The sequence below is a fragment of the Montipora capricornis genome, chromosome 5, assembly GCF_036669925.1.
Source record: "Montipora capricornis isolate CH-2021 chromosome 5, ASM3666992v2, whole genome shotgun sequence".
Classification (NCBI taxonomy): Eukaryota; Metazoa; Cnidaria; class Anthozoa; order Scleractinia; family Acroporidae; genus Montipora; species Montipora capricornis.
In genome coordinates this window covers 9,402,474-9,412,473 of record NC_090887.1, presented here as the reverse complement: position 1 = coordinate 9,412,473, position 10,000 = coordinate 9,402,474, and the positions used below count along the sequence as shown (strand labels likewise).

Below are 10,000 nucleotides of genomic sequence, written 5' to 3'. Positions count from 1 at the left end.
ACTTGTTGTTAAGGGAACCTCCAATTCAACCAAAAAACGCAACTTTAAATCACAGGAAATAACCTTTACAGGCAAATCAGTTTAATTTATTTTCAAAGAAACCGTTTGTATCCGAAGCAAATCAGTTTAAAGGCGGCGAAAGACGAGATACAAAAACCCTCAACTTGCCGCGCAACATTGTTTCGTTTCAAGTTTTGGTTGATGTTTCGCGTTTTTCATCTTGCGTGATCAATTTGACCCGCAAGAAAAACAGTTGTTGCGGGTTGAAGAAATGCAGGGTGTTGATTGGTTGATTTGCTAGAACACGAGCACATTTGTTGCGCGACAAGTTGTGAGCTTGATGAAAAACGAGCAACAAAGCCAAAATTTGTTGCCCAGAGTAGATCCGCGCTCTACTTTTCGCAACAACTTTCTTCAACCCGCAACAAAAACATTTGTTGCGCGACAAGTTGATCATGCAAGGTGAAAAATGGGAGACATCGACCCAAACTTGCAACGAAACAATCTTGCGGGCAAAGTTGAGGGTTTTTGTATCTCGTATTTCGCAGCCTTAAGAATTCCCTCTTTTGTTTTCAAATTCCTCTGAAAGTAAAAGTAAGCGATTTTAAAATTCAGTTTTCCTGCGATATAAAGGCACTTTTTAAAAACAATCTTCTTCGGTTTAAACTTATTTTGTAGTAAGAGTAGCGGTTCCCTTTCACGGAAGAGAAGAGAACTTAGAAATTCCTTTAAAGAAATTAGCCAGGCGGAAAGAAACTCCACTTTTGAAATCTCACTTGCAATCCTCCTCACTGATTGTCACGGTACTCCATCCGATTGTCATCTCCCACCATTAAATTTTTGACCGTTCCTATAACTTCAACGCTGACAGTTTCCCCTAAAAGAGACAGAAAAGAGGATAAACTGAAAAAATGTGTCAGTCGTTCAATCGACCATTTTACAGTTGTGTGCTTAGTTACCTGGCCCATGTAAATTCCTACTTATTAGCATGACAACGATATCATTAATGTAAGAACAGCAGGTAGGTCTGCATCATAACAAGGTCAATTCCAGCCTCACTTTCATTTAAAGGCCAGGTAACTAAGTACGTAACTGTAAAAACAACAAAAAGGTCTATTCGAGAGGACCTTGGGCGAGCAACGCTAACACAAATGGCAGCGACAAAATAAGTAAAGGAACTTAAGATTCGCAAGTTGAGATGAAATCAATTTTCAAAACGACGAGCGACGCCGACGCTATCTCCGTGTCGATTTTAATTGTGGTGGCGAGAGACTTGCGTTTGCTTGCGTTTTCGCTCGAGACCAGACCATCTTTGATGTCAACGTCGACGAAAACGTCACCTCAAAATATGACTTTGCACTATCGTAAGTCTTTCGAGTTTATTCATTCTCGTTCACGTCGTAGAACGCGGGGGAATTATCCAAAAATTAAATAGGCCATTTCGAAGCGAAGTTTATGTGATGGTAATTAGTTCTACTTTACATATGAATGAAAACTAACTTTCATAAGAAAAACTTCGCACTTCGACTCGCTTTCAAGAGGAGGCAGACATGAACTCGGAAATGACCTATTCACTACTTGCACAAATCCCATACTACACCTCTTTTACCCCCCCCCCCCCCCAAAAAAAAAAAACAAATCTGCATAGGCATTGTTTTCGACTTCTCTTGGGACATTTACATGTCCCAGGAGAAATTGCAAACAATGGTTATGCAAACGTTTTGGGGGGCTAATAGAGGTGTATTATGGGATTGTGCTAGTGAATTGGTACGAGGGGTTTAATTTAAGAGTAAAAATAGAGAATAAAAAGTTCACATTTAAATGCTGGCGTTGTCGTCTAAAACATCAACTTTCGTGATTTTACGTCATTTTAAAAACTATGTGCTAAAACGCGTGCCGCACGAGCAACAGGATTATTTTTCCTCTTGTACCCATTGATCTTATTGTTTTGGGCGTGGTCGTTGCCGTAGCCGTCTCGAGACACAGTGCCGCTGTCGCCATGCATGTCGCTACAGAAGACCTTAGACAGCAATGACCAGAACCAGGTTGCTGACCAGCGGTTTTCGTTAAAACAATGGTTTGCTGGGAGGGGGGGGGAAGGTGCTCAGTCTCGCGGGCTCAGAGAACTTGGTTGTGGTCATTGTTATTTAAGGTTTTTCTGTCGCTACGGCTTCGCGATTAGATTGCCAGGTTACTAAGGAATGTCGTTGCAGTCGCTGTAGCACGTGGAATCGCTAGGTCGCTATCACTAAATTCATAGGCGTCGTTTGAAGAAGCTCCTATTAAAATTCTCCGAATGTACCCCGTCCTTCATGACATGTCTTTAAAGGATTATAAAAACGAAAAGGTGAAAGCCAACGTATGGAAAAAAACTGCGGAAGAAATGCGAGTGAATGGCTACAATGATTCAGGTATACTCACATTTTCTACGAGTAAAAATTTTGGTATAATATATTCCTATATGTAGATTGAAGAAAAAACGAATTGACTTTTTATTCTTTCCTGTCGCAAGTGAACGAAATAAAGGCCAATATAAAGAATCTAAGAGACTGGTACGACCTTGAAATATGATTCAAATTTTGATCGCTCTGCCAAACCGACAACGACAGTGTGGCTTGCTTTTTCGCCAAGTCCTTGCACCGCAAGGATCAGGCGACAGCGATTATGTGTCTAGAGCTTTAAACTCCCTGCGGTTTGATTCGGGTTCGGGGCCGGCCGGGGACATTGTGTTGTGTTCTTGGGCAAGACACTTTACTCTCACGGTGCCTCTCTCCACCCAGGTGTATAAATGGGTACCGGCGAATCTAATGCTGGGGGCAGCCCTGCGACGAACTTGCATCCCATTCTGGGAGGTGTAGAAATACTCCTAGTCGCTTCATGCTACGGAAACCGGGGATAGGATCCGGTGTGTTTGGCCACTGGCTCGTAAGCAGATTTTAGGTGGTTTTCACGTTACGTCATAGCCGCCATGTTGGTGGACGAAAACAAAATATTTGTCATTTGCTCCTGTTGTTCGTCCAACAGCAATTGTACAACGCAGCACTGTTATCTGTGTCTCTACAGATTGGTTGCAAACCACCCATAGGGCAATCTTTATTTTTATGTTTTCTATCACACTTGAAAGTGCATTGTAATGATAATGATAATGAGCTCTCTCTGAAAATTTGAACGAGGTATACCCGATAATCCCTGAGCAACGATGCTTTGAAAATTCGAAATTTTACAACTAATGTATACAGGTGGTTTTCACGGGATGAAAAGTAACAAAAGATCTCCCATTGGCTCCTTTTGTTCTTCCACCAGCAATTGTACATTGTTATTGGTTGCAAACCACCTATGGAATCATTAGCGCTCTTGCCAGCTAAGAATTTATCAGTTTTTAATGGCTAAGAACTGGCTCGCTATCAAAGCTAAAAGGCTAAAAATTAGAGATTTAACAAAGTTTAACAAGCATGATGCCTTCTGTGCCCCCGTGGTAAATATCGAAAATTTGTACTCAGTCGGATTCGTGCTAAACTTAGGGGGTGTTAACGTAAGACGGGGACGAATTGAGACCGGCACGAGTTCGTCTCGGCCTCCATACATTTCGTTTTATGCGATTACATGAGACCGGCCTGAAAATGAGTTCAGACCGGTCTGACTTCGTCGCGGTTGCCATACCGAGACCAGAAATTCTCGTACTGGTCTCATGTAAATGACAACAAATCTCAGAACTTGTAATTTCAAGCCTGTACGCTTTTGGGTCAGCCATATACTTATTAGACAAAAACATATCATTTCATCCCGAAACCCCAAAATGAAGAGTGCTCTTGGCTTCGTTCGTTTTCACAAAAAAAGTCCTGCTTAACAAATTCGTTAATTTGTATTGTTTGTTATAATTTTTTTTCACAGAGCTATCTCCATTTTCTTACGTGAGGAGAACTGAGTATGGCACAAATGGAATAGAAAATTTTGGTTCGGACTTGCACGTTAACGGAAATAATTATAAAAAAGTTACAGCGAGTGAACAAGGCTTTTACTTCGTGTAGAAGACACACATGACGTAAAACAATAGTACAAAAATCGTGAAACAATACCTAATCAGAATAAGCCATTTCCGAGTTCAAGTCTGCCTAATCTTCAAAGCGAGTCTAAGTGCGACGTTTTTGTGATTGAAATTAGTTCTACTTTACATGTGAATGAAAACTAATTTTCATAAGAAAAACTTTGCACTTAGACTCGTTTTGAAAAGGAGGCAGACATCAACTCGGAAATGGCCTATTGTAAATCCCTAAAGCTTTTGTTACGTCATGTGCGTCTTCTATACGAAGTAAAAGCCGTGAACAAGATAAGATTTCAGAAAGTAAATACAGCATAGAAGAGACGACAACAATAATTACTTACCTTTGTTGCGGCTGAGCTGAAGCAGTGACATTTAAATAAGGAAGAAATTCTCGCCAGTGAAAAGAGGGGATTGAATAAACTGCTAGTTAGCGAACTTCAACGACGGTACCCATGAAGGCAAATTAACGAAAACTCCAAAAATCAATCACAGAGGCTTTAAAATCTACGACGGCGAAGTCGACGAAAACTCTATCAAAAAATAGAACTTTGCACTATCCTTAAGTCTGTCGAGATTATTCCATCTCGTCCACGTCGCACATTGCAGGCGAAATATTCCAAAAAATATTGGTAAGAGCGGTTTTTCAGAGTAAAAATAAAGCTTGGGATTTTTGTACGCTTGCGATGTCGTCAAAACCTCAATTTTAGTGATTTCACGTCGTTGTTATGCAGATTACGGCTGTGCTAAAATGCGTGCGCACGTGCAGCACGATTATTTTTCCTCTTTAAACAATGAAATAATGGTTTTGTGGCGTTGTCGTTGACGTGCACGTGGTCGTCTTCGTTTCTCAAACTCCCTAATATTATTGGTTGAAAGAAGAAAAAATGGCAATGGCCGTGCTGCACGTGAGGCATGCATTACAGTACACTTCGGTCACTTCCTCGTCGAACTCTGCAAAACAAAAGAATACCATATTTAAGATTTTGACAACAGCGTCAGCACACAACAATGAATCGTTTGTTCTCTATTTATCTTCAAAAATGCCCATGCCAATTCATAGGATACTTTGCCCATATATCGTATAACATCAACAAGATTGAAAAATCGGAAAATACTTACAACAGCGAAAAAGTTTATTTTGAAGTGACTTTGTCGATACCGTAGCCGTCGTAGTTTCTTAAATATTCTTGTTTGTAATGAGGCGGAAAGCAAAACAGAGATATTTCCCGTGAACGCTTACGTTTTATGTATTCAAAACAATGGACGACACTCGATGACCTTGATGCAAAAACAAAGGAAAGAATAGTAATTTATCGTCACTGTAGCAGTACTCCCAATATCGGTGGTTTGCAACCAATCTCTAGAGACATAGATAACAATGCTTGCAATGTAAAATACATACATGCAATAAACCAACTTAAAACGAAAACTAACGAAGAAAGTGTTTAGAGATGTAACCTTGCCGAACCCAGAATCAGAATGTATTTCTTTTAGGTGTTTGATTAGGTTGCTTGGTATTAGTTCCCACTGGGATAATTAGGCCTTTATATACCACTCCTTGTGAACATCACACCACTTGACGCCGACCAGTTTACTTGAGGATGTTTTTTCTTATATTCCTTGACTTGTAACCTGTATCCAGCCGGTGTGTCCCCGGTAAATAAACTCGACCATTGCTGGCGGCTCCCTCCACTATTTGTTTGTTACTTGTCTCTTCTACTTATAATAGAAATGTTTTCTATTCGGCTAAGCGAAGCGAAAGAGAATAGAATTAACTTCTCTTTTAGAATGCCTAACGCTGTATTATATTAGTGCTGACATCAAAAGCACTGTTTCGTGTCAAACTGTACTGGACCTCGATTCTCCCGTCTTTTTCTTCAGTAATGGGGGTAAAATCTACAGAAAGCGAAGAACATGACAAAAACGTATTCACGAGCTGTCCAACGTTACTTTGGGCCATGGAAACAAGAGGTTACCTTTCTTTGTGAGAGCTCTTACCCTAGCGTAGCAACACTAGACCACAGATATTAACGACGGATATTAAAATCAACTCACCTTGTTCCCTTGAGATCTTCACTTGTGTGTTGCTATCGACATCCAAACTGACCTTACCCGTGACCTCCTGAGTGAGGAAGCTTACCACGGAGTCGCGCTTTTTCTTCAGAGCCATATCTAGAGCCGTTTCGTCGCTCTTAAAACGAAATAAAAAGACGGATCCAAAATTTAGTTGCAAAAGCAGATAGAAAGACAGACTTTTAGAAAAGATAGATTCAGCTACTCTGTTCGACTTAATAGGCAATTTTAAATTATATATGTGAATGGAAGAAATGATCACTCATCAGATGCCTTTTAACCGGGATACTGAGCTATGAAGCCAAGGGAATATAAAATTGACAAATTGAGTGGACTCAGAGCTCAGCAGCACTTGGTACAGAACTGCACCAGCGTCACAGAGGTCATGGGTTCGAATCCCGTTGAAAGCACCAGAATTTTTCAGGTGTCTATAAGAGAAAAATTGTTTAAATTGTCCAGTTAAGTGCGGTGATCACTTATACCGTTCGTCTATACGCCGCACTTCAAATATTTAACAATTATTCTACGAGTATGCGCTGGATATGAAGTGATAGATAACCAACGCGGCGCGCAGCACCGAGTTGGTTTAAAACACTTTATATCCAGCAATCCCGAGTAGAATAATTCTTTCATTACAAACTCCAGGATCAACAACTCTTCCACTAAAGCATCGATTTCTGCCTCGCTCAATTCCGGTCCAAAACGGCTTTTGTCGGCCATTTTTTCCTCAGAGCTGCAAAAATGTTTTCAGTTGGCTTTATTGCTGACGCATTCCTTGACCATATTAGGTTCAGCAGGTATATGAACTGATAGCCTGTGTTCGGCGAGCCAATGAAAATGCTGGAAATCTGATATCCGTAGTTCAGTTTTTGATAAATACATTTATTTCATACCTGGATTTGGATACGAGAAAATTAAGAGCCGGACATGGAATAGGAGATATGCAATTTCACATATTATTTTTGGATCTATAACCTGAATTTAACGAGAGATGAGAAAAGAGACCGGGTTGTAGTTTGCTTTTGCAAAGTAGGGGGCCTAAGCCGAGTTGGGTGCGTCGGACATGCGTAGTTCGTTAATTGCGTTCGGAACTCGTGTGAATCGAAGATTAGACAATTTCTTGTGTCGTTATTGGTGTTACACAAACAGAAGTACGAACTTACTTTGTTTCGCTTCTCAATTTCAGCTGGACAAAATGAATTCCTTACTAATGTCTTCACAGCCTGAAGATTCCCTCGCTCAGCTGCCAAATGAAGAGGAGTGAAACAGAACTGGAAAAAGAAACAGTTTTAACAAAAAAGTAGCTCGTCAGAAATATAGTCATAACTCGACCATCGATCAAAATAGTGTTGGGGAATGCACTTATATCCAGAAATGCACGCGAATTCGAACTGAGTGCCGTCGCATGCCAACTCTCCAAATTTTGCCCATATAGAAATCTGCAAAACCTCTGGACCCAATTATATTAGCAGGAAAACTTTGTATGGTGCCGGGATACGCATGACGTTAGTCTGAACAAAATATGACAGAGGCAATGCCCGTGGTTAAATTCTCTTCGCAGGTATTAAGAATGATTTTGATGCCTGCATTTAAACACAGCACTGGGGTCCTGCATTATAAAAAAAATCCTGAAAAAAAAAATGACTGACGCAGGTGCCTTGGATTGCCTGATACTGGATACGGCCCTGAATTACGCCACTGTCCAACAGTTTCAATCTGTGGCAAAGATTTTATTAATTGCTCATGTAAGCGTAAATATGCTCACTTTAAGCACATCTAAGACAAGACGTGTACGAAAACTTCCAGTCGGTCAACGTTTAAAGTAAAGAATATTTTATACATTAGACAGTGTTACTCAAACACTGGATAAACTTATCCGGCAGCCTTTGAAAAACTGGGGCCAGAAGTCAGAAAGTGAAAGTCGGCTTTTGGTATTATACGAGGAGAGTTTTAACTTTTAGGTTTCACAACATCAATGTGCAAAATTTCGCTTTTAAACCCCCGGCTGGCTTGAAAGCATATCGAAATTGAATTCTCCTGATCATTATATAGGTTTATTATGGTTCGTCTTTGCGCTACGAGTTAAAAAAACTCAAAACTTACGGCGTCAACAAGATCTGTCCGCGCCCCTCGCTCCAACAGCATCTGCATTAACTCTTCATCGCCATTTTTTTCGCAAACTACGAAATGAAGTGGGGTCCTTTTAGTCTAGATGAGAAATAAAATAATCATTGGGTGAGATGTCAATGGAATTTAGATCACTATCGCCTACGATCTAGAGGCACCTCGTTCCATATGCCAAATGCAAGTCTACATCATCAGGAACCTATGCATATAAGGCTGGAACGTTACCAACCATATTACACCCCCCATATCAAGCCCCGACCTACCATATCAAGCCCCGACGAACCATATCACGCCCCGACCAACCATATCAGGCCCCAGCAAACAGCAGGATTTCTCAGTCATATTTAACACTTTTTGGCCTCCGTACGGTCAGTTAAAGTCACGAACAGTTCGATGATTAACAAAATGAAAATAAATTCTTAATCCCAAAGCGGCTGTGTTTTATTTTTTATCATCATATCAGATATCGCCTCGCAACTTCGCTCGGCGTGGCCTCTGATCCGTAGTTAACGGTTGTCACGTCTGAAGGTGCTAAATGTGACAAGATGCATATTATTAAATTTCGCTACAGGAAATTGCATTCTGTGGAAACAATACACACAAAATGTAGCTTTTTAACCTTTCGAATTGTTACCGATGACACTTAAAGTACAGACGACTGCACATTTAATACTAATACCGATTTAGAGAACGACAGGAGGTAATTACGCAATTCTTTATTATTCCGATTTTGGTGACCACAAGGCAAACGCTGCAAGCAATTCGTCATCCATCATGCGTTATGTCTGAGTCACAATTGGCATGTGGGACGCTTATAAAGACAGGGGTCCTAGTCTTTATCTTGCTTAGCAACTCACTGGGACACAAGATTTTATTTTGCGTACTTGTAGTCTGTTTACTGTTGTAGTGGACGGATTTTCAAAAGGCGCTCAACTTCAGTTCAGAACTTCATGATTGACTAATCGTCTTGTTGCCACAGCTCTGTTTCGTATGGGCGAATGACCACATTCTTCAGGAAATTTACAACGACTGAAGTCATATTGACGATAGAATATCAGGGGCTTGATACGGTTGGTCGGGGCCTGATATGGTGTGTCATGAAGTCATATTGACGATAGAATATCAGGGGCTTGATATGGTTGGTCGGGGCCTGATATCGTGTGTCATGAAGTCATATTGACGATAGAATATCAGGGGCTTGATACGGTTGGTCGGGGCCTGATATGGTGTGTCATGAAGTCATATTGACGATAGAATATCAGGGGCTTGATATGGTTGGTCGGGGCCTGATATCGTGTGTCATGAAGTCATATTGACGATAGAATATCAGGGGCTTGATATGGTTGGTCGGGGCCTGATATCGTGTGTCATGAAGTCATATTGACGATAGCATATCAGGGGCTTGATACGGTTGGTCGGGGCCTGATATGGTGTGTCATAAAGTCATATTGACGATAGAATATCAGGGGCTTGATATGGTTGGTCGGGGCCTGATATCGTGTGTCATGAAGTCATATTGACGATAGAATATCAGGGGCTTGATATGGTTAGTCGGGGCCTGATATGGTGTGTCATGAAGTCATATTGACGATAGAATATCAGGGGCTTGATACGGTTGGTCGGGGCCTGATATGGTGTGTCATGAAGTCATATTGACGATAGAATATCAGGGACTTGATACGGTTGGTCGGGGCCTGATATGGTGTGTCATGAAGTCGTATTGACGATAGAATATCAGGGGCTTGATACGGTTGGTCG

At 41.0% G+C, this 10,000-nt stretch overlaps 1 protein-coding gene across 1 annotated transcript in view; it reads right to left on the bottom strand.

Annotated features, from left to right (window-relative positions):
• LOC138049394 (ankyrin repeat domain-containing protein 54-like) overlaps window positions 1-10,000 on the bottom strand; it is a 12,431-nt gene that overhangs the window by 353 nt on the left and 2,078 nt on the right. Inside the window, exons 2-6 of the mRNA XM_068895646.1 lie at window positions 8,219-8,323; window positions 7,279-7,386; window positions 6,098-6,233; window positions 103-877; window positions 1-42 (exon numbers count right to left, since the gene is read on the bottom strand). The exon at window positions 1-42 is cut by the window's left edge and continues 353 nt beyond it. Of these exons, the coding sequence (XP_068751747.1) occupies window positions 789-877; window positions 6,098-6,233; window positions 7,279-7,386; window positions 8,219-8,323 (438 nt within the window). The 3' untranslated portion in view covers window positions 1-42; window positions 103-788. The remainder of the gene's footprint in view (window positions 43-102; window positions 878-6,097; window positions 6,234-7,278; window positions 7,387-8,218; window positions 8,324-10,000) is intronic.